Raw genomic sequence first — 25782 nt, forward strand, 5'->3', positions numbered from 1 at the left:
AAGAATATAGAATTTAATTTTACTCTACAAATCACATTATGGCATGAGGATAGTCCCTCTAAAATTATTCGAAAGTTATGTAAACACTCAAAAACAATGCACTGCTTGTTACTGACTCGAAAACAATGCACTGCTTGTTACTGACGGTGCTCAATCTAATTACAATTCATTAGCTGCAAAGTGCCCTAAGGGTCCATTCTTGGACTTCTCCTTGTTTTAGTTTATATCAATAACTTGCCAAAATGTTAAAATATGCTGGACTGTGTATCATTTGCTGAAGACAAGTGTATTTACAAAAAATCTGTAAAATCTAAATTGTTATTAGAAATTGACATGATTTGCTGCAAGCATGCAAATTGATATCTAAATTTTCGAAAATAAAATGTAAAAGTATTTGGACGTTTTCTGCTAGTGACACTTTGCTCTTATAGTACATGTACAATTAATTAAAACGTCTATTTTTTTTTTTAAAGGGGGAGTTTGCGTATCAATAATAGATTGTCACAGAATTACCATAAATAAGCCCCTTCATCTGGCCCCACATCAACTAATCTGCATTATGTTCTTGGATGAGTAGACCTCCCAAAAATTTCCTATGGAGTTTTAACTTAATGTTATTAAGAGATATCGGCATTTCACATTACAATATCTGCCTGTGAATGTGATAAAGGTATTGCATTATTCTTTGATTTCTGTTCTATCTATTTCATATCACCCAATTTGTCGTTCGACAATTTTGGAGTTTTCGGCAAAACGTTACCCTAATCGCAATGTCTTTTTAATCGTATTTCGTGACAAAAGAGCATTACGCAATGACACTCCCGTTGTTCCAGCCCGTCAGTGCTGTTGTTTTCATGATTGAATAAACTACTCTATTCATTCAAAGCATTGTCAGTAAAAACATATTTTATCCCTGTAATAAATGTATATGTATATGTATATGTATATGCACATGTGTATGTGTATATTATGCATGTTATGTATATATATATATATATATATATATATATATATATATATATATACATCAAATGCACGTAGTTATACTAATCTCACCTCGATATCATTTTCACAAGAATTCATCTCTGCATTGACAAGGAGAAACAGCCCCCACCCCCCACCCCTTACCATAAACTAAAATGATCATTCAAATCAAAACAATATAGGCCTATCAATGATATGGGGTTTAACTGAACCACTAACAAAAGTTATACGTACTTCTGGACCTCTGTCATCTTCTGCCTCTGTTGATTTCCTTCTTGTCTCTCTTTCTGTTATCATGCATTAACGTTTTTTAAATTGACCTTTGTCCTTCATTTGGTCCCCCACATTTGAATATTGTAGAGCCGTTTCTTGAATTGTATGATATGCATATACGTATACATAACATATGCATATACATATGGATATTCATATACATATACATGTACGTAAACATACACATATACATTTACATATACGTATACATACACATCATTATACATATACATAACACACACACACGCACACACACACACATCATATATATCCATACATATAGAAAATGGACTTGAATGTAAGGCCATATAGTCCTTCGTGTACCGCCATTTATTACTCAACATATTGGAGGAGACGGCACGCGTGGGAAGTCATCGATGATCACTTTACTCTCTTCCGTTGATAATCGATCCCCATGCACTAAGATCGACAACCTCTAGAAGTTCAAGGTTTGCAAGAAGGAAAAAAAACATGATATCCACACGGCTTGGCAATTACGTTGGTACGCCCGGTATTGTGGTTAGATTGATTGATTTGTTCGTCCTGCGCGAAGCTCGGCCCATTCGAAAATGACTTACCATACAACGTACTCATGTATTCGCGGGGAGAAAGTTGATTTAAAAATAGAGGGTATACACAGTGTTCGATTTCACTAGTCATCCATCAGGTTGTCCAATTCCTGTCTGGTGAGCGACATTAAAACCATCCGCCAGTTTAAGTGGATTCTATTTTTATGAAGGCATCATTGTGCTAAACGTCTTTTCTTTACGTGTCAGCTTGTTGGGTTCAACATTTAAACTTAAGCGGGAAGCTTTATTTCCAGTCGGCAAGTCAGTTGAATAAGGATTGCCCATAATCATGCTTGACCCAAACATTAAAGCATGGCTGAGATATATTGAGTTTTCTCCTTAAAGATCCTTAACAGCTTCGGCAGCAACTATGTGTATACATGTGTATATATATATATATATATATATATATATATATATATATATATATGTATGTATATATATATATATATATATATACATATTATATATATATTTTTTTTTATATCTGTATATATATATAGATAAACATATATATGTATATCATCCTATATCATCAAACAAATATATAAATTATATGCCTACTGTAAAACGAGAAATGTTCGCGTGCATTTTAATTTCGCGAATTTCGCGAGCGCCAAGATACACGAAATTAAAATGCACGCGAAATTTCTTATCTACACTATATGCATTGAACGCAAGAGGCAATTCGCGAAAATTTCTTGCCACGAAAAAGGCCGTCGGCTCCAATTCGCGAAAAATTCGTGCCGCGAATATATCATGTTTTACAGTACTCCTTGCTCTCAAATAAAGATGATAATGATAGAGAAGACGACCCTGTAACCTAAGTCCTATCATTCACAATTTTATGTTTACAATCTAGAGATGATTTCCTCGACCGTCTCAGAATTCTGTGATGGTATAATATGGTCGCTTTATTGGGCACCAATATGAAATCATAGGATAATGATCACTGTAGAAAAAGGCTGGATTTTTTTCCCCCGAAATTCACAATACCTATATATACTGACTCAAAGGTCTTCTTGAATTCAGATTAGCACGTCAGCAGATATTCACCACACCAGGTTCAAATGACCCGAAAACAATACCAGTGATCCCTGATAAAAAATACAAAAGTTGTGGAAGCCTTTGCTTTCATCAAATTAATCACGATATCTCGGGGGCAATTAAAAATTGCTACCTGGTCATGTGACTTAAGAGCAATCGAGTTAAAACTTGTGTCTCATATGTAATTTCTGCTGCAGCTTGGAAAAATAAATGAGGCAAGTTCGTTTACACCATCATTTATTTCATCATTATTTTCTCCTCCTTTTCTTATGGTAGTATTTTTTTTCCTACTCAACGTCCAGTATAAAAAAATCGGGAATATCTGCAAAAAGAAAAAAAAACGGTGTCAAGCAACAAAGTTCATAATGAGACATTTTGTTTAATCTGATTACTTCACCGATAGTGAAAAACAAGTGTAGCACCCAATAATTACTTTGCATTAATCAACTGATTATTCAGTTCAGTTCAGTTCAGTTTGATTTTATTTGTTCACTTCTACAAATATATAGAAATACACACAAATATACACAATGGAAATGACAAAATCGGGGACTTCTAATCTTACTCGTAACATGATAATTCAGGTACACAAAAGGAAATGACATACGTGTGAACAATTATATATTTCAAGGTACACGTGGAGAAAACCGTCATCAATAAGCAGTTTGCTTGGCTGGGATGGCGGCCTCGGATAACACGATAATAAGAAAACTCGAAGTTCTCATTGGAACTGATGGAGGAACGACAAAAAAGTCACTCCAACCCATAATTTAACATGTGCAGTGAATAGAATGCATTACGTTAAACATAGGACTATATAACAAGACGAATACGAAGGACAAAGAAGGGGATACCTGAAATAAAGAGGAGGGAGAAAAGAGATTAATACTGTTTAAAGGATTGGAGATAATATCTTCTAATGGTACTCAAGAAAATATATGAAGAGTTTGTTTGTAAAAACCGATAAGTCCATATTTGCCAAATGGAGATATTTGCGATTAAAGGTCAAGAAAAATAAAGAGAATAATAAGAAAAATTTTGCTTCTTTTGACCATAACTTTAAAAATATACCTTTATATGTAGTGACCAATATATCATTTAAAAGGTATTATTTTGTACTTTATGACAGAGATCGTACTTCAAAATCTTCAAAAATGAACTTATCGGTTTTTGCAAACAAACCCTTCATATATTACCTATGAATTCTATGTATGTGAGTGTTGTAGCTTAGACAGTAAAATGAGCAACAGCAGTGGAGATGTTATTGAATTCGGAGATAATTATTTCGAAGGTCTGTAGTTTTCACTCAACACACCGAACTCCCTTATAGTATAAGTGAGTTTTCTTTGATTTTGTGAAACAAATCAATATGTTTTCCTTTTTACTTCACAATAAATTGATATTACAAACCCGGGACTCACAAAATATTGTCGATCTATGACATGATGACGGACAGGCACGACGCGTTTATGAACTTTTCTATAAACAACAGCAACAACAACAACAACAACAACAACAACAAAACAACAAAAACACCAAAAACTTTCTTGACTGTATTTGGCGTTGATGACAGGAGGAAAGGTCAAAGGCCACCCTGGTCCAAGAACGTGTTGATGACGTCAGGATCTGTGCCTTTCGTCACCGTCGTGTCACGAAAGGTCAAGTCTAGTTGTTGTTTTCTTTCTCTTTTTGGTAGCTAGCCGTCGTTGTGCTCTGAGTGTAACCACGGCGAATTATGAGAGTAGGCCTTACTGATTCAAATCTGCTATCAATAGAAAATGATCGTTCTTTGATTCGTACATCAGAGTAATAGTGTGTGTGTGTGTATATATATATATATATATATATATATATATATATATGTGTGTGTGTGTGTGTGTGTGTGTGTGTGTGTTTGTTTGTTTCTTTTTAGAAATTAGTATGGGTGATATATAATATAAAGAGTGGAAAAAGTACATTTTTCCATTGACTCAGTATTTATATCTTTACACCTTATGTAGATCTTTATACAGGGTGGCCCAAAAAGAACGGAACGCCTAAGATCTTTAATTTCAGCAATATTGTTGCAAGTATGTCATCATGTTGCATACTATTAGAAAGGTCATTCTTTTGCCAATAGAATGACACCAAGCTCTTTAATTTCAGTTAATGCGTTACGATTTTAGGCACATTCTTGTCAACCCTTGCAATTTTCAAAATTTAATCATTTTGCACTCTCAGAGATACAGAAACCAGTGAGAATTCGGCTTACCGTAGAATCAGTATAATGCGTTCACAATGTGCAGAATGTGGGGCGGATAGTGTTATTGTCGTCAGGTCGTCTTATTCACAATGGTAACGGACAATGACAGTCACATTCCACACATTGTGAACGTTACTGGTTCTATGGCAAGCCGAATTCTGGCTGATTTCGGTATCTCTGAGAGTGCAAAATGATCACATTTTGAAAATTGCAAGGGTTGACAAAAATGGTCCTAAAACCATGATGCATTAACCAAAATTAAAGAACTTGGTTTCATTCTTTTGGAAAAAGAATGACCTTTCCAATAGTATACAAAATAATGACATATTAGGAACAATATTGCCAAAATTAAAAATCTTAGGCGTTCCGTTCTTTTTGGGCCACCCTGTATATTATCTGTATTTTCACTATATCTTCTTTTAGATATTTACGTTGGTGATTTTCACCGCGCCGTGAGGAAAACTATCTCACAAGAAGATTGTATTTCTGATGCGTTTTCAAATTTAAAGATAATTTTATACATGTATTACACTTGTTATTTCTCATTAATACTTTTGGCTTGTTAAAGTGAATTTCAAGAAAACACGACATTTACATGATATCTATTGTATGCCCTTTTTTGATCTGCCACCGTTTAGTCGTTCATCTGTCAGATATCTCAATCTTTTTCGACACTTCTTCTTTAAGCAACAGTAAGCCATACATCTCCTACCCTTGTGAGATACAGTCAGTTACATCGCCCACAGAAGAACAATGGCTAGGCTTTTATTTTCATCAACAGCCCACAGTTCCGGCAGTTCGATTCCTCGTTCCATCAAAACACATCACTCACATTACGTCAATCCAAGGACATGCTATTTTGAGACCTGCATGAATTCTTTAATTTCGTTTATCTGTCAGTTTGATAAAACGTTTATTGATCTTTCGCTATGAGCTTAACAGCAAAATTGTCTTCTCTTTTGGAGTATTAAATTTCCCTCGCTTCAGAAAGAAAAAACAAAAAACAAATAGGACTTTGATGAATTTGTGTGCGAGAAATATTGCTACATCTGACTCGAGCACTATCGAGTTAAATCACGCACAGCAAAACAGTAACCACTACCGTATCTCATCAATTCGTAAACCTGCGAGTTTGTTCAGCCTTATTTTTTTTTTTTTACTCCTAACCAAGTCCATCAAACCGCATGCAATTAACTCCTGTCCTGCTGATCACCAATAGCAATATTCAAACCGCGATCGAAATCAAAGTGAAATACTCCTCCTTGTTTCGAATTGACTTAAGATGAACCAAAGAGCATAGTTAAGGACAGAAAGACAGAAGAGTCTTTATAAATCAAGATACTGTTAGGTGCGAACGTTATATTATAATGCTAATGGTTCACTGTGTATACTCTTTATCAGAAACCGATATCGGCAGCAACTAAAAAGACATTATTTTGTGATACTCAACTGATGCGATGGTTATTTAGGAAAACTTGCGCGCAGGTCAGTGTGAAACTTTGAAGGCGATGATACATGTATTGTTGGATCATCTACTCTTGTGGTTCTGACCAATAGAGCTATGTGACAACAGGTTAAGCTTTGAATTTAATCACTTTAATTCATCTCCAATTTTCACGCAATCTATGTGGTTCAAACTGCTTGATTTCACTCTTTTTACTAAAATCAGGGTGATAAGCTCCCGCCTCCACACTACAATCATGACAATCACGGAGTTGCGTTTCCACCTAAACATGCTCTTTCCGAAAACACAAGAGGGCGGCATTGCAGACTTGCAGCCCATGATTAAACTGGTAAGTTCAAGTTATAAGTTCAAGCAGTAATTAATTCGCCTCAGTTAGTGACAAGGGTATAATAGATACATTTGTACATACTTGTGTGCGTGTGTGTGTGTGTGTGTGTGTGTGTGTGTGTGCATGGATAATGGATAATGCATGCATTTACAATTATTGTATACATGTATTGACATTTTATTGCCACACGACCGTACTGTATCCACATGTAATTAGAACACAGCTCGACTTCTTTCTTCTGCACAATTTTGCTTTTCTGCTGCAGCCATTCTAAAGGGTCGTGATAATCTATACCAAACACTTCAAGCATTCAAAAGACAACAATGTACACTTTCTTGAAAAACAGCATATCAATAATGACTTTAATATTCATAAATACAGCTGTGTTTTATAATACAATAAAAATGCCTGATATATACTACATCTGTCCAAATCTAAATACTGTACAATAATGTATAACTTACACTGTTTTGTGCTTTAAAAGAAAAAAAAGAGTACCCTCAAGAAAATGTTGTACACCGTATCGCATGAACAGGGATCATGTAATTATCATTTATCATTTTTTCTATTTTCTAACCACGGGGGAAAAAACAATAAACAAACCAAAAAAAAACCCAAAAAACCCATAACACTGGAACAAGAGGATGGAGTTACACCAGCGCAGTTTTCATTTCATGTCACAAACTAAGCCATTACTATAAAAGTAGATATTTTAGCGTGACTAACTTTTCACGCTCAGCAGGGTAAGACGAGTTTCGCATATCCTTAATTCCAAGTAATCAAGACATCAACTACAGGAACATAAGGTAAGCAAAAATTTTTGTGTGCTTCTATTTTCGCGCTAGTTTCTCGTCGCACAAAATGCACAAAAATTTCAACACCACAAAAATTTCAACACCGCAAAAATTTCCACTTTTACAGTACACAGTCACAGTCAATCTTGAGGATGTCCCACATAGAAAGGGATTTTCAATTTACTATCATACATGTACACTGAAGAGGCTACCCTGGATAAAGAAGGCATCATTATTGTTGTTCTTCTCATTGTTGTTGTTGTTGTTGTTGTTGTTGTTGTTGTTGTTGTTGTTGTTGTTGTTGTTGTTGTTGTTGTTGTTGTTGTTGTTGTTGTTGTTGTTGTTGTTGTGTGTATGCATGACAAAAGCTGCATAATCCGTGAAGGTTTTGCATGACATTACACACATTTTCAATTAAAGTGACCATGGTATGACTGTCCAAAGTTTGTGTAGCTATGGGTTTACCGCCAAGTTGCCAATGTCAATTTTGGCTGGGCCCTTGTTGTGTACAAAATTCTCACATAAGACTGAAATACAATCAGGGCATTGAAAAGAAAAGTACTGGAATTATCTTTCTCTTGTCTTGCAGAATGGTGTCATCTTTCAGCACTTCGTATGTCTCAGGGAGGAAGACAAAATTGTAAGACACTGCTAGAGTGGATAAAGCTCTGGACTTTCAAACAGAGTGTCCCAAGTTCAAACTCTACCTGATGCTAACCAATCTTGGACATGCCTTTCTTTACCCATGTACATGTATGTAATTCAGTACTTGGAAACACTGGAAAAGAGTTGATTGCAGGGCTCTCAGTTAACACTATGGAGGATATGCTGGGTACATTTCTCAACATGACACAGTGTGCTATAAGCAGTACAATGTATTTCACTCTGAAATAAAATGAAAGCCATTTTGTGCTGAAGTCTACAGAGCAACACAGGTACATGTGTATAATAGAAAACTTACTACTGGCAATCCAGATTTTCAAAACCTTTTTCATTGACATAATCGCATGTATGGACACATTTTCACTTCATCTTTTGCTTTAGTGCCATCAGATTCCAACAGCAGTTGCATTTTCAGGTACATTGTCCTTCTACTTACACATGTACAGTGGACTCCCGTTATAACGAAGTCCTTGGGACCGGCAGTTTTCTTTCGTTATATCGAAATTTCATTATAACCAAACAAATAAACGATAGAAATACATAGACTGGATAATGCTGCAGCCTGAATTTTTACTTCGTTGTAACTGGAATCTTATTATAACCGTGTTCGTTATAACGGGAGTGCACTGGATGCATCATAGAAAGACTAAAAATTACAAGCAGAATTTTGAGGCATGGACAGCTGGCAGCCAACATCCGTGTACATGTACAGTAAAACCAGAAATTTTCGCATGCATTTCAATTTGGCAAATTTCACGTGAGCTAAGATTCCAGAAATTGAAAAGCACAGGAAAGTTCTTGTCTACACTTGAAATGCACTGATCATGAATGCCAGTGGCAACTCACAAAAATTTCCTGCTACGAAAAACGCCACTGGCTCCCATTCAAGAAAATTTCATGCCACAAATATGTCTTGCTTTACAGTACCTGCTGCTATTATTTGATAAATGTACACACTGATAAGAAATATGAATTGCGAATTTCTTCACATAGTGCGAATTGTCTGAATGCTATTGCACAAATGAAATCTGTAAGTCACTTTCAGAGAGATAAAAATCACGTGGAAATTGGGAAAAGTGAACTCAAATGAAATATATGACCTCAAATAATCCAAGGTTCTGTCTCACTTCAGCTTTTCTCATTCTCTGCCAGCACTTCTTAGACAAAAGACTACGTCAAGAAGGTTGGAAATTCCCACTTCCCACATTATCTTGCTCAAAGTAACAGAAGATGGACATCACAGGAAAAAGCAAATCATGAAGAAGTCAAACAGTCATTTCACTTTTCTCAGAAGGTCACAGTAACAGACTGACATTATGGTCATGCTACAACATTATGATCTCTTCCTTTTCAATGTTTTTTTTTTTTTTAAAGCACCTCCTCGCAACAGCCATTATCGAGGGACTAATCATACAGCTTCAACCTAAAAAGTCAGCACATTTGGCAGTCAACAAAATGTGTTCTTGTAAGGTTTTACCATACACCTCCGCAACCCCTGACTTCTGTATGTTTCAGAAGATGAACTCTACAAAACCATACAAATGCCTCCATTTCATTAAAAAAAATACAGTCATTTTTGTCAACCTTGCTTAAGTTGACCTCGCATAAGTCGAATAATTGCCTTTCCAAGAGGTCTTTCCAAGTCCTCTTCTCTTTATATTTTATTGAATTTAATCACTCAATAGTTGAATTCATCTAAGTCGAAGCTACATTGTATTTCTTCAGTCCAAATAGATTCAACTTAGGCAAGGTTGACTGTACATCTTTAAAAGTGTCATTAAAAACTTGCTCAAAAAGAGATTCTGTTTGTCATTTCTCATCAGTAATTGCTGTTCACTCAACACTATGTGCAAAGTGACAGCATCAGTATGAAAACGAAGACATTGCATGAGCTGGACATGGAATCTTGGTCACAGCATAAAACCTGCCCAATACGAAGACTGACCGAAGACTAGCTTTGCACTGGGTGCAATGTTGACCACAGGCTCAGACCATCACCAGCAATGACCAGGTTGCTGCGACCAAGTTGCTGAAAGCACCCATGACTCATGATGCTGACCAACTAGTCGCAGTGAGCTTTCTCCAGGTCTTGGAGGTCATCGTCGTCACAGACCCAGCAGAGAAGTGCTTGACCCAGTGTGGCACGTTATTGTCGTCAGACTGTTGCCAGATCTTTCTGCGATGGCGCCGCGACTTCCTCGCCCTCCATGAAGTCCTCCTGTAACATGACCAGGCCAAACATGCTTGGACAAATACATGCATTTTGATGGTTTGAATTTCATGCACGGAAATTTTGAATCAAAATTCCTGTCTTTTCTATAAACTCGACGAAAACATATGAGTACCTTAGCAATTGGAAAGAATGAATTCAGCAACCCATGAATATGTTTATGAGCCACTCAGCACAAAAGAAAAAAACAATTGGTCAAAAATATTGACGTTTACAGTATATTAGCATATTTGCTTAGATCCTTCAATAGGTAGCGCAGTACACTGAATCAACTATAATAAACACCATACTTGTCTTCAATATCAAGCTCGACTACAGGACATCAAGCATATACAAATTCTTACCACGTCATAAATGACCCTTATGATGAGCGAGCAACTTGGGCATGTTGCCACATCTTCCCCGCTGCCAAGAGCTTCCTGATTTAAGAAATGATGAATAAAAGTGAACAAATAATGCAGGTTGAAAGTACAAAATAAATCTGCTGCAATATTAAAGGGATCGTACAGTTTTGTTTGAGACCTAATTTCAGGTTTCTAACATTTTTAGGTGAGATAATGAGAAACCTCTTATGAAATATGAAAGAGCATGTAATTTCATGAGGAATTCAACGTTTATTTGATAAAAATTGGTTTTGAAATGGCCGAGATATCCAAAACAGAGCGATTCTCATAAAGTGTGGGACCCACACTTTTTTACAATCGCTTTGTTTTACTTTGTTTTTGGATGTTTCAGTCATTCCAAACCCGATTTTCATCAAGTAAACTTTGAATTCCTTTTAGAATGGTATGCTCTGTACTATTTCATAAGTGTTTTCTTGGTATCTCGCAAAAAGTTAAAAGCCAAATTCTCATCTCCACCAATACTATACCATCCCTTTAATGACCAATAAATAGATGAATGCAGTTAATATTTAATGTGCTGTCCTAAACAATTAAAGTCTGGGCTGTGTATGTGCAGGGAGGTGTTCTCTTTCCACCTCCCCGGTATGTGTGTGTATGCGTGTGTGTGTGCGCGCATGTGTGTGTGACCTGAGTGTGTGTGTGTGTGTTAATATGATTGTCTCTTTATGAGTACATGATTGTCTGTGTGTGTCTACAATTGTCTTTGCGTGTGTGTTCACTGATTGAGTGATGGGTTACATTGTAATTGATGCGTTTTTAATAATCTGTTTAAAAAAAAAAAGGAATGTGGCATTGGGGGCTATAACGTGTAGTATGAGGGGATGGTAAAGGGTTCCATAGAATCAGTAGAAAAGGAATGACATCCACACATGGTACCTGTATGCAGGGAACAGATTTTTTTTAATATGTGTACTCCACTTGAGTACTCCACTTATCCACTTGAATTCTACACAGAGAATATGATGTCTGTCATCAATCACAGCGTAGGTACAATCTGTATAGCTGTAGGCTCACAGGAAATGTTTGAGTGTTAATAAAGTTTCTATTGTTATCCTTGTTACGATTGATAAGTTTTTCAATTATTTCATAAAATGCATGTTAATGTACTTGTTCAACATATGTACATTGCTTTTATCTAAATGATTTCATTTTTTTGTCATTGCTGTTGAAAGGGTCATTGAAAATCATATGTAAACAATAAAATATGTGCAGGAATAGCAACAGCAAGCAAACAAAGTCAAACACAAATATCTGCTGGGTGCAGAGATCTGTATCATTAGCATTGGTTAGTCTACAAAACAGCAGACTTGGGTTGGCTAGAAATGTATCATGTACTCATGTAGTTGCTGTGTGGGAAATTGAATAAAATTTACACAAAGACAAAGTATCTACAGACAGTAGATCTAATTCTTTAGTCTAAAATCATATTTGAAATTGAGTGTTACAGTATTAAACTTTTAAAATTATACATTTCATGGATCTAATTTGATTCCAAGGAAATCATTAGAGGTGATTACCATGTGCCTCATTCAATCACTAAACTCTCCACATTGTCACATGAATGCTGCATGCTGTCCCATATGAACGTTACGACATTTCATAAATAGATTACGCAACTTTATATCCATTCTTCCACACCCGGTCTACTCACAGCTCACAGCCTTGACTTTTGTATTGTAATTACCATAGCATAGTCATAGTTTATATGGCATACTCGTGAAATAGGCCCCACCACTGCGTATCCGTACAAATACTACGGCGGCTCGCCTGTTTATACTCGTGAATTCAGCCCCACCGTGTGGCGTTCATCGGTAGATAAGCACGGCGGTGGGGCTTTCTTCCACAGTATAATACTCGTGAGTACGGCCCCACCAAACGGGGTTTACGCGAGATGCATACGGAGGTGGGGCCGATTTCCACAGCATAGCATCGCACGGGTGCACGCGCACTGCGGTGGGGCCTATTTCACGATTTTGCCGTTTATATGCTGTCGAGTGCGTTCTCTAAATCAACTTGTGATATTTCCACTGAATGAAACTGATGCATAGGTGAAAACTACAGGGAAAAAATCACCACGCTACCACAGATATTTCAACACACATTCTTTTCAGTTCGTGGGACTACGGGCTACGCTCACCTTACTTATCTCGAATCTATCACCACATGGGCATGGATAGTGGTACGTTTCTGTCTCTTCATCGTATTCAAAATCTTCAATCTCCACTTCGTCGTGAAAAACCGTCATTTCAACGGTTCTTGAAGACTCTAGTAATCACACAAGTCCAACTTTCCGGGTTCAGATCAGGCCACGGTTGCTAGCAGCACGTTCACCCACGGTTCTCCGCGTGTGCTGCTAAATGAGGATTGATTGGATCCAAAGAGCGTAGTTCTAAAGCGCGCACATAACATACGGAACTACAAAGATTCCTTTTGAAAGGATTGTCCGACTTTATAAAGTTCACTGATATGTTCTGCTGATATTTCTGCATGTGGACCACATTTTATAATTCCTTTGGATTGCTTCAACACGTTGATTAATTGTTCATTTCGATTTATATCTTCAATTATTGCGTATACCTTATAAGCAGCCTGCTTTCACAAACTTAAAATTTTCTGGAATCCAAGCTCTACATAAAAACAAAATAATATCCATCGGGTGCGGGTTACGGTTGTTGTACTGCATAGGCCCTATAAAAGCGATTTCAATAGAAAAAAAAAAGTTGAATTCGTTTATGCCCATCACGATAGGATAATCATATTTGCCGTTAATTAATTGGCTTGGATACACCAACGTGATGTCCTTATAATATTGCAGGTTCAAGTTACCGTCAAAAAGAAGAGCAGAGGAGAAATAAGTCTGGTTTTCTTTGAACTCGTGGTTTTCAAAAGTAAAATAAACAAAGAATACTCAATTGGCTTCTGACCCTTTTATCCTAGTTTTCAGATAAAATATTATGAGGAAATAGAGGGTCGTTAAGTGTCAAAAAATAATTGGATATTACAAGAGCTGTGTGATATTCAACATCAACGTGTAATTTGTTTGTCACAGATGGTAAACACTTGCAATGTTAAATTGAACACGGTTTTAGCCGTGTGACTTGACTTTGCCATCAGAAGCTATATAGAGTGAGGAAGCAAAACAAAATTCTTCACTTCGGAATCACAACTGCATTAAATGAGAATCGCCATCCATTTCTCTCCCACTGCAGGAGGCATAAACCAGAATTTTCCCAGCCCGTCCCAAACTGACACACTTTATAGGCCTATAAAAATATATATATACATGTATTTGCATAGTATGCAGATAACAAGTGACCTCAACCTCATCTCCACCTATGAGACAGCTCGTGAGAGGAAAAAAATCATTATAAGTGACAGTTTTATCCGCTTACATTCACTGTATCAATACCCTATGCCAAAAAAAAAACATAGTGCAATATATAATATGACAAACGAGATACATGGTTTAGTTACAGACTTGACCACTTGCAGTGGCGGATCCAGAGGGGGGCGCAACCGGCGCACGCCCCCTTTAATTTTCGTAAAAAACAAAGAAAATAAAAAGAAAAAAATGAAATGAAACCCGGAAGTGGCACCAGAAATATTAGTCATGCCCCCCCCCCCCCTCCCACCTTTAAAGAATTCCTGGATCCGCCCCTGACTTGCATTTCAAAAGAAATGATTCCTGCCAAGTGTTACTATCAAAATTTGTGGTGTAGATGTTATAGTTTTAGAGATAAATCGTCAGAGTACCTTTATGTTCATCACCAATATGGAAACTATGGCTTAGTCACTTTTGCAATGGAGGGACTTGATCGTATACCATGATAATTATGGCTTGCATGCCTTCTAATACAATATTCCGATGTTGATCTCAATCGTGATTACGCAATCATGATTTATCGCCATGATTAAGTATATCATGGTAACTCCAGTGGCGGATCCAGAGGGGGGCGCAAGAGGCGCACGCCCCCCTTTATTTATCGTTAAAAACAAAAGAAATAAAAAGAAAAAATGAAATGAAACGCGGAAGTGGCACAAAAAAATAGTTACGCTCCCCCCCCCCCCTTTACAGAATTCCTGGATCCGCTCCTGTAACTCTCACCAGCTCTGTCATCTCGGTACTCTGTTTTCTTCGTCCTCCTCTTCCCACTTACCTTATCATTTCATCCCTTAAGTTTTTTTTAATTAATATATATGACTTTCACTTATCTTCAGATTTTACTTTGGGACCTTCTTCAACAGGTTGTGCCTTAGGGCCCTTCTAAGATATTAAAGGGATGGTATAGTTCTGGTTGAAACGGGGATTTAGGTTTTAATTTAATGCAAGATATTTAGAAACCACAAAATATTAAAAAGCATACTACGATTCTAAGAGGACTTAAAAGTATATTTGATGAAAATCGGCTTTGAAAGGGCTGAGATAACCCAAAAGAAGATGGTCCCAATGAATGGTGGGTCCCACCTTTTATCAGGACCACTTTGTTTCACTTTGTTTTTGTATGTCCCAGCCACTTCAAAAACGATTATCATCAATTATTTTATAAAAATTCCTCTTAGAATTGTATGCTCTTAATATTTTATAATAACACGTGGTTTCTATCTCACTATAAAATGTTAAATGTAAACCTGAATCCCCATTTCAATTAGAATTAAAACATTCTTTTGAATGCACAAATCTGCTTTGCTTATTTTTGTTACGTGCACATGATCCTACAATACATGGTTGTATGTGTGATGAAAGTCGCTGATGTCTGTGGAATTAAACTGAAATTGAAAGTGAAACACAGAGGTGCACACCATGTGACTTGCTTGAATGTTTGTTTGTTTGTTTGTTTGTTTAGTTTGGTTTAGTTTAGTTTACTTTGGTTTAGTTTAGTTTAGTTTAGTTTAGTTTAGTTTAGTTTAGTTTAGTTTAGTTTAGTTTAGTTTAGTTTAGTTTAGTTTAGTTTAGTTTAGTTTAGTTTAGTTTAGTTAGGTAATACAGCTGTAGTTTAGTTGTTTTTTCTTCCTCCTATTATTCTTTATGATTCCTGTATACCAAGTGTAACGTTTAGGCCCCAAGGGAGGGTGTACGGAAATTGTCAGTACGCAGTCAACCGTGATGGTGCATCACATGACGAAAGTCACCTGTTTGTGTTTTTTGCCCCCCCCCCCCCCCCCCCCCCCCCCCCGCCTCTCGTCGACTCGAGCTCGATTCGATACCAATGCACACGATGTACGACATCACACACACACACACAGCTTAGCAACACAGGGCCAGGAGGGCCGCGGGCCATGCCAGTCTCTCGTACTGTTTCTCAAGGAGCGCATCTCCACAATACACATCGCATTGAGACCTTGCACATCGAAACGATAGGTATAGTCCTCTTTAGCCCGACCAGACGCTGTTACGCTATGCGAAAACAGCTGTCGCGACGTACCATGCATGTACAGCGACTGCGACTGGGCTGTGTATACTAGTAGTTAAGTCCTCTTCTACACTGACTGTGCTGCGCCGCGCTGTGCCGTCTTCTTTATCACTTCCAAGTAAGTACTAGCAAGTAATAATATGCGTATGACAGTGGAAAATATAGATTTTACAGTCGGATTGCAAAATGTACAAATTACTGCCCATTTTTTTATTATTTTTTAAACAATATTCGAACTAGGAATAATTCAAGAGTCACATTTTTTTTATGCTTAGTCCAACGTGCTTACATCGGCGTGATCACTGACATTGTAGTAAATTTAGCGGTGTTGCCAACTGTTCAGTGTTAACTCTGTTGCTGTGAATGTTGATTTGTCAGTTTGCACCGTCATGTGCACCAGCTGCTGTGTAAAGTGCTAGAGATTATTAAATTGACAACCAGAACAACTGTACAACATACTGCACTGTCACTGACGCATTAGTGACGGAAGTGAAGAAAAAATCAGTGAAAATAGATCACGATTAAACAAACATGGGAGAGCCTGGATGACTCCTTGCCAAACACAATGTTTAAAATTTACCTCCTTTTCTAACTTGTTTAAATGGAATGTTATGGACTTGTAAATATCTGTATCAACTATATGTGACCCTGCACCTCAAAACAAACAAAAAGTCGCCAGACATGAATTTTTAGTTAAGACCATATTCTAAACGAGCAGACTTTAAGCTTTAAAATGATGTATAACTCAAATCAAATGGACTCTCCTAACCTATCTAAATATTGGAAAGAAAGCACAAACTCAGGAAATGTATGAACTGAGAAAAGAGGCTCTGAAGTACAGTGTTTATTCAAGCGCTTAATCTTTACCAAACTGTGCTGGCTGTGCAATGAATGGGACAAAAGACAGGATGTAAACCACCAGAGTAAAAACAATGAAGGGATTATCAAATTAAACTGAAAGTAAGCGTGCCTCATTAACACATTCTGTCCATAATTAATGCCAACTTTCAAAGCAGTAGCACTATCCTTTCAAAAGTTATTAGAGTTGAAAGTGAAGAGTGTGGACAAGGTTTTTCAGAAATGAAAAAGGGATTCTATAGACACACCTAATCACACTATTCTACCAAAAATGTTCGAGATAAACTGCTAAAAAAACACACTTTCCTGACCGTTTTATGATACCAAATTTAGCATAATGTAAAAGAAGACCCGCTCTTTCAGAAAATATGAAAAAGTCAAGTTCGGCTAGGTTGACCCATTTCACTTATTTTCAGTCCTCACGCAAAATCAGAGTGTGCGACTTTATGTTCGTTTTGAGGTGCACGGTCACATATTATAGTGTAAATAACATAGTCTGCAAGAATCTTGAGCTTATAGAAGGAGGCAGACTTGAAGAAGAAGAAGAAGAAGAAGAAGAAGAATTGTTCTATCTACACAATTTGTAATACCAGGCTAAATTGATTGTTGGATCATCGCTTCTTTTTATGTTTCTTTTTTAGAATCTACACCGTATTTATGGTTAACACTATCATGTAAAATATTGAAGCAAGAGAAAGAGTGCAGTACTAGGTAGAGGAGGTCTAGCTAGTGTTGTTGTACATTAGTGTAACTGTTGAGTCAGGATGAACACTCATTATTCTCTACAGTCATCTGCTCGAGTAATGGCTGAAAACAGCTACCATATGATTCTATCGTAATACCATGGCATTGTAGCGTATTACTAATATTGTTTTGTTGTACCATCCTAGGGTCGTTCCAGGGAGCTGCAGGGGATTATCACTTCAAGGTTCAACAAGGTTCTCTCTCTCTTCTTCCTTTTGATAAAGGGTTCGTGTGTGCCGTGATCTGACCGACCCAACCGGCGAGACTCGACTCCATTGCCAAGAGTGGCATTTCTTGACAGTGAGAGCTGTAGCCTAGCCTGCTTGCCTTTCTTTGCAACATCTCGGGCCAGATGGGTGGTACATGCAACGCCCCGCGATGTTGCTTCATCACCACTGGAGTGATTGGTGCTATTTTGGCAGTGGCAGGAGTTGCCTTCATCCATTACTTTCCGATCATCTTTCATAGCATTGTGAAAGAGGTACAGTATTTTTTTTTTTTTTGAATTTTTTTAATTCATTATTAAACTAGGAGGACTCTGTATATTACTATATATTCATAACCCATCACAGCAATGCTCAATACTCTGATGAAGTTACTGAATATCAGTGTCCTAACTTTGATACATTCAAATACAGATTTATTCCTAAGAGCCTGGCCACTGGCAGTGTGGTAATGGATCACATGTGAGAAAGATGTAATGCATAAAGAGTTTTGCAGGGGATATTATACAAAATGTGAAAGTGTCAACAATGATTAATAAACAAGAGTACTATTGTACAATGTAGTTTTCTTCCAGCTTGAAAAAGATACTCTTGAAAGGGAGACAACTGGTGTTGACCTGTGTGTGGCTGCATTTATGATCTATTAGATTGGATTGGGTTATTCATGATTATGCAGAAACCCAGCAGATCAATGTGAAGAATTCAAATGACACTGAGATAGTATGACTAGGCCCCGTTTTGTCAAAATATAAAATCGATTTTAAATTTCCTTACCACACAGACTGCCATAGAGTTATAATTGATTATATAGTTGATTTCTATCATAAGTCTATGGCAGCCAGTGTGGTACGGGAATTTACAATCGATTATAAATATCTTTCGATGAATTGGGGCCCTAACTCGTGTGTGAAGGATTCTATTGCAATGATACTATTTAGCAATAATGATTGATATGGTGTATATAATGCACCCATGGGTGAAGGGATGATATATCAACTACAACAAAAAACATGGATTTCATTTGATCAAGTTGAAATACAAGTTTGTCCTACTTAAATGTTAACGTTTTGTTGTAAAATATGTAGATGTATGTCTTTGTACTTTTTTTTTGCATGTGCCTCATCGTTTTTGTGATCAAGCAGCATTGATGACTCTGATCAAGTTGTATTGATCATTCAGTAAGATCTACAGGTATTATATACTGTAGCATAAATCTATGACATACTGTATCCTTCTTGCATTCATGCATTGAGCAGCATCAATAAGTTGTATGAACTTTGCTTTATTTATTGTTTTGTTAAATTATTTCATTGTGGATATGATAGTAAAGGGTGTGTACAGTTCTGGTCGAGGTGAGGATTTAGCTTTTAATGTGTTGCGAGATATTCAGAAACCACTCTATGAGATGTCAAAGAGCATGCAATTCTAGGGGGTACCAAAAGTTTATTTGATGAATATCGGTTTTGAAATGGCTAAGATATCCAAAAACAAGGTGAAACAAAGAGACCCTAATAAAAGGCGTGGCCTGTCGCCTTTTATTATTATCACTTTTTTGGATATCTCAGCCATTTGAAAACCAATTTTCATCAAATAAATGTTGAATCCTTCTAAAAATTACATGCTTTTTCATATTTCATAAGAGATTTATCATTATCTCACTTTGGAATGTTTAAAACATGAATCCTCACCTCAACCAGTACTGTACAGTCCCTTTAAGATCATTGGTCAAAATTTTGATATAGGAATACTTTAGTAATTTTCTAGTATTGCCCCCCCCCCCAAAAAAAAAAAAAAAAAAAAATAGTAATAATAATAAATAATAATTATAATAATAATGATAACCAGATGTGTTTTTTTTTTCTTTTCAGAATGCTACTTGAAATTTATTAATGACAAAACGTTTGAACATGAGTTTGAATTTGAAATACAAATCCTAACAGAAAGAGATACTCTCTGTATTTATGGCTTGCTTCTAATTTGTCATATTTATGCACAAACTGGGAGAGAAGGAACAGCAAATCACTCACTGCTGTACACTTCGAAGATACTGGACGTAAAACAAAAAAGGTGGTATAAAAATATTGGTTGTCAGTTATCATGCTTAATAGTTTTCTTATATAAAATCTTTTGTATTCAGCATTGTATGCAATTGCACATGCATCATCATCTCAGCACAATCACTCAAACCCTGTAAAGTCTGTCTCTTACAAGCACACACAAAGGACAGATATACATGTATCATTCAACGAAAGCTTTAGGATTCCCCTTCAGTGTCAAGTAGTTGTAGTTTGAAGAAAGGTGCAGAGAATCTTCACTTGTGTACATTTATGAGTTTGAATAAAAATACATAATGTTTGTGCATCAGGCCATGAATGTTTCTGCTGCCGTAGGGACACCACATTTATTTGCCATTCTTCACAGCACTTTATCTGTGGATTTCAGTGCATGTTGATTCAAACTCATCCCTAATTTGAACCCTTCACTGATAAGAGTGTCAATGATCACGATATGTTTGCTAAAGAAGTGCACAAAATGCACTGTACTTCGAGATAAGATCATAATGATAACATGTTCCCGTGACCAAAACCTTGTACTCATGTACACATACCGGTAGTTGACTAGCTATATATGGATGTCCACAGAAGAAAAAAAAATGTGTGTACGGCCCACATATGAACAGTATTGTTTCCCATATTGTATGCAAAGTAATATCAGCAGCACATGGTCCCATGTGCTAAAACTTTGTCATTAGTTTCATCCAAGAGCTGAGAGTCAAAAGGGCTTTGACTTTATTGCTACCACAGAGCAAGCTGATGTTTCTTTTTGATGCAATTTTACCTTTTTTTTTTCAAACAGTAGTTGATAGGATTATAGACAGTGACCACTGGGAGGAAGCATGCAGAACATTCTATCTGAAAGGATTAAAGTGGCGCTGAAGCAGATTAGAACTTGTAAACTCCCCAAAACAGTAGTTATTACCTTCAGGATAGAACATTCTATGTTCTTAACAATAGAAGTTATCATATGTTCATTGTGTTGTATATTTTGGGTTTCTCCATGAATTCTATTCACAAAGAACAAACACCTTTATCTTGACATAAAAGATTGGCTACGCTTACAGTAGAGATTATGTTCAAGCACTCCAGAAACTTGCATTTTCCTTTCTTTTATGTTTTTATGTGGCTTCTGAAATAAATTGTAATATCAAATGCCCATATATTGCACATTGCAAATTAGTGGTCATCTGGGATTGTTGTATAAACTTTGCATATAATACAAACATTTCTTTATCAACATGATTAAATTCTCTCTCATTGACTGGTAATTGATGTATCCTATAATGTGTGTGTACAATGTATGCTTTGTTGTTGAGTGATCTTGACTAAAGTTGTACAAAAGAGTTTTGGCATTCAGAAGAAACATAAGAAATAGGAAGTTAAGTTTTGGGCTGGATTATTGAAGGTAATGGGTGTCTTACCATCATGACAAATATTGTGTATGAATACAATCTCTCTCTGTAGATAGATGGAGACATTTTCAGGTTATGTACAGGCTTAGAACTTTCTGCCTTTCTAGCTTGTAATATTTTGATACATTCACATTTTATATCGTAATCTGTTTTTATGCCTCCGCCACGAAGTGGTGCCGGAGGCATTATGTTTTCGGGTTGTCCGTCCGTCCGTACGTACGTCTGTACGTACGTCCGTACGTCTGTACATCCGTACGTCCGTCCGCTTTCGTTTACGCGATAACTTGAGTAATATTTACTGGAATTTTACCAAACTTGGTCCAAGTATGAAGAATGATAGGGCAATTATTTGATTAGATTTTGAGTGAAATCTGCTAAAGGTCAAAGGTCAAAGGTCAATAGTCCAGGCTAGAAGGCACCTGACCTTGTTTTTTGATATATACAATGTTTTTTGATGGTTTCTTGTCAATTCGAGGGTGCTGATTCCAAATCCGATTGATGCCACTCGCGTAACCTTGAGCATTTTCGGCAAAATGCAAAAATCCAAAATGGCCGCCAAATATGCTAATTTGGCCGTGATAATCAGAATAAGGCGCATTCTATTACCAATTATTCCGCCAAACTTTGTACATTTCCTTTCCTAGAGTTACTTCATCTGTATTTACAAGAGAATTTTCGTTTCATATAGATTTATTTGGTATTTAAAGCTCATTTTCAATTCAAAATGGCCGCCATTCCTATGCTCATGTACAATATGAATGGTAAAAAAATGCATAGAAATATAGAACAAATTTACTGTGTTTCCTGTCCCGTATACCTAAGCTGTTATAAAGTCAGTGTTGCGTGTGCAACGCAAATATATTGGGTGCCACTTACAATATATAGGCCCTACATGTATTTCTATTTTTCAAAATGGTCGTCGATCACTCTTATTCTGTACAATATGAGTGCCAAAAATATATGTGGAAATAGAAAGCCAATTTGCTGGGTTTTTTTTTTCTGACATCCAGCTACATTGTTTATTAAGATCTAGTGCTGATCATAATATCTGAAGGATGTTCTTAACAAAAAGTTATTCTTTAGTGATGCAAAAGTCCTTATTTACCACATAAATTTGGATTATTACTTGAATTATTTGAATTATGAATGGTAACCCTTAGCTACGATGTTTAACACAATTTCTTATCTTTTATTCTATTTCATCAAAGAATATAAGTGCACTACACATCACGCAAAAAATCAATATACCATCCTGTTCTGCATGCAGGTTGCATATAAAAATGCAATACTCACACAATGTTAAGAATCTAGATACATGGTATTTATTAAATAATGTTGAAATGGAGGGGAAGCTAGAAAGCAAGGCTTCCAACATGTATTTCACTTAAACCATTATTAATAGGGACAGAAATGGTGCAAGGAATTTGGGGGGGGGGGAGTCCTGTGGTGAGTTTGAAAAATGGATCATAACTTCCATCACTTTATATGATATGATTTAAGAGTACCGCTTTGATGTTATCGAGCAAACTTTATTTTCTTCTTGAATTAAAACAACAACAAACAGTGGTGAAGGTATAAACAAAACTGTCCAAACGCAATACCTTTCAAACTATTCAAAACCAAGGACCAATATGAAGTACCTCTTTCAGTTCTGTCACACTTCCCATGTGTTTATTATATATACTTTGACATCATGAGGTCATTCATTCGTCTTAAAACCAAAACTGTTCTTTTATTATTGTCTTCAAAGATCTCTTTAATTTGGGGCGACATCAGCCCCAAATTTGCAGGATTATAGGACTAAAGATGCATATCAGTCCAACCCGCAATTGCCTTTATTGCAACCACATCTGATGATGTTCAGCACTTCCATGACTTCCTCGAGGGTCAGAGGGTGATTATTTGCCATAGGACCAGGATGAAAGTCCGTTGAAGCCGTCTGGCTTTGTTGCCAGGCCAGAGACAAAGCTTTCAGTGATGGGGAGAGGGGGGGGGGGGGGAGATCTAGATTGGCTTGTGGGATTTTAGACACATTGATGGCAGGTTCGGGGGGGGGGGGGGGGGGGGGGGAGGGAGGCATTTCATGAAGCGTTTTGTCAGATATATAAATGAATATATATATATATATATATATATATATATATATATATATATATATATATATATACTTTTTTTGGAAAAACTGTTATAAGCCTAAAAACCATTGAATCTGATTGGCTGAGAACAAATTTGTCAGACAAAACGCTTCATGAAATGCGCCCTGGTCAGGTTATCAGGTTATCATGACTGGAAGCCAAGATCAGGGTATGCGTAGACGCCACTGCACGGGGACACTTGCCATCCTTTCCTTCCAGCGTAAGGAGGGAGAGTGATTGAGCACCAGTGAAGGAGGGTAGACTTCCTTAGCCTAAGCGTGCCACAGAAGGCTACCTTGAACATTATAGCATTGGCAAGATGGTTGCTAAGATGGAAGGCATGGGCTTAATGGTATTCATGTAAAGGTTGAGGCAAAGTCTCCAGAAGGAGAATTACTCCTCTATTGTCATGAGATGGGTTAGTACTCGGCTAATGTCATCCAAGGACATTCTGTGAGACGTAAGGGTAAAGATCATCTGCACGAGCAAACTTCCTTCATGAAGTGATTATCATGTCACCATGGTAAAAGGAGTTGAGTTAGTTTATAGCCACCCTGGAGGAGGCCATCATTCAGAGTCCTAAGTCAGTTGGTCTGCGAAATCCTGAAGCTGCAAGTGCTGAAAATTAAAGACAAGCAGTGTGAAGTTGTTATAGCACTGCTTTCAGAATGAGGCAGCACTTAAGAAATCTTAGAGTCTCCCTGGACATCATACGGAAAGACATTCACTCCGAGAAAACTGGTGGTAAAATTCATCTTTCGCGAGAACAGTGAAGCCTTTCACCTATCATGGCTACATTTTAGGCAACAATGTCAGCATGTCTATTGTCAGATAGCTCTGTGGATGGTTGCTGGTAAGGTTGGGCTTTGGATCTTCTGTAAAGGAGTGCTCAAGCAAGTCCCCACGTCTTTACCTTCTTTCTATGGCAAGATCACCCAGTGACCCCTAAGTACCTTGTAAGGCAAGTGCAGGATTGCAGGGGTCGCGGTCGGGCAGGGCTGGGCAGCAGCAGAGGTGGGGGCAAACAGGTGTAAAACAAGCTCCTTGACTAAAATGGACTCATCCCATTATATTTATCATGAATCACCTGCATTGTACTAACATTGGTAAATATTTCATAATTCCACAATTCATCACTGAAGGAAAGGTAAGAGCAGTGTACTCATCTCCAGACACAAAAATGTGTCAATTTTACGGGTGCTGTTCGTTGTTCCGAAGGTTCGCTATGTACGAGGGTTCGTTATTCCGAAGGGTCGTCAATCCGAAACACACAAATTCCCTATACCTAGAGGTTCGTTAATCCGAAAATGAAAAAGGGTTCGTTGATCCGAAGGGTCGTCAATCGGAAACACACAAATTCCCTATACCTAGAGATTCGTTAATTCGAAAATGAAAAAGGGTTTGTTAATCCGAACATTTGTGGCGTTATTCCGAAGAAAAAATGAACCTTCGGACTAACGAATCTTCGGATTAAAGAGCCTTCGGAATAACGAACCTTCGGAATAACGAGCTGTAACCAATTTTACAGTGGCAAGTACACAAGTTCATGCTGTTACAATTTAACCAACCTTGAGCAAAAAATAATAGGTGAAAAATCACGCCATCACAGAACCAGTCGTAAATCTGATCTACTTTATACAGATCAGGCAGAAGGTCATTTGTCATTTGTATTTTCAAGCAAATCATATACTCTGGGTGAACATGAAAAGCTTTTTTTTTTAATATCGGAGATTTTTTGAGGGAAGGAAGTGGGGTGGTCCCTTTTTTCAACTTTCCCCTGCCTCATGTTCCTTCTCGGAAGAGGGGATTGAACAGTTTGTATAATATCGCTTTTAGATTAGAGTTATTTTAGGTAGTGAATTTTAGACAGTTATTTGGACATTTCATTTGTGTTATTATCTGAGATTTAGCTTCAGTAAATCAGAGTAAATTTTATGAAGTT

At 37.0% G+C, this 25782-nt stretch overlaps 2 protein-coding genes across 3 annotated transcripts in view; one reads left to right on the plus strand and one right to left on the minus strand.

Annotated features, from left to right (window-relative positions):
- Window positions 1-10498: 10498 nt before the first annotated feature.
- LOC139733025 (diphthamide biosynthesis protein 3-like) lies at window positions 10499-13263 on the minus strand. Its single transcript, XM_071643868.1, has 3 exons — window positions 13137-13263; window positions 10940-11014; window positions 10499-10583 (listed from the first exon to the last, which is right to left on the minus strand). The coding sequence occupies exons 1-3, from the start codon at window positions 13242-13244 to the stop codon at window positions 10521-10523; spliced, it is 246 nt and encodes an 81-aa protein (XP_071499969.1). The 5' UTR covers window positions 13245-13263; the 3' UTR covers window positions 10499-10520.
- Window positions 13264-16462: 3199 nt separating this feature from the next.
- The window catches only part of LOC139733026 (lysosome membrane protein 2-like), a 33131-nt gene continuing 23811 nt past the window's right edge, over window positions 16463-25782 (plus strand). Inside the window, exons 1-2 of one of the 2 annotated variants that reach the window (XM_071643869.1) lie at window positions 16463-16528; window positions 18237-18493. In XM_071643869.1, the coding sequence (XP_071499970.1) occupies window positions 18365-18493 (129 nt within the window). In that variant the 5' untranslated portion in view covers window positions 16463-16528; window positions 18237-18364. Of the gene's footprint in view, window positions 16529-18158; window positions 18494-25782 lie in introns of both variants that reach the window. The other variant, XM_071643870.1, reaches the window with a different exon arrangement.

This window comes from Diadema antillarum, unplaced genomic scaffold, assembly GCF_040938485.1.
Source record: "Diadema antillarum isolate AM-2024a unplaced genomic scaffold, OU_Dant_1.0 seq00000460_RagTag, whole genome shotgun sequence".
Taxonomy (NCBI): domain Eukaryota; kingdom Metazoa; phylum Echinodermata; class Echinoidea; order Diadematoida; family Diadematidae; genus Diadema; species Diadema antillarum.

Excerpts from the sequence above, each read along its gene's own strand:
- LOC139733025 (XM_071643868.1), bottom strand. The coding sequence starts at position 13,244 with ATGACGGTTTTTCACGACGAAGTGGAGATTGAAGATTTTGAATACGAT. Across the intron at positions 11,015-13,136 it reads ATAGATTCGAGATAAGTAAG|GAAGCTCTTGGCAGCGGGGA; the intron begins GTGAGCGTAGCC and ends TTCTTAAATCAG. Across the intron at positions 10,584-10,939 it reads TAAGGGTCATTTATGACGTG|GAGGACTTCATGGAGGGCGA; the intron begins GTAAGAATTTGT and ends GTCATGTTACAG.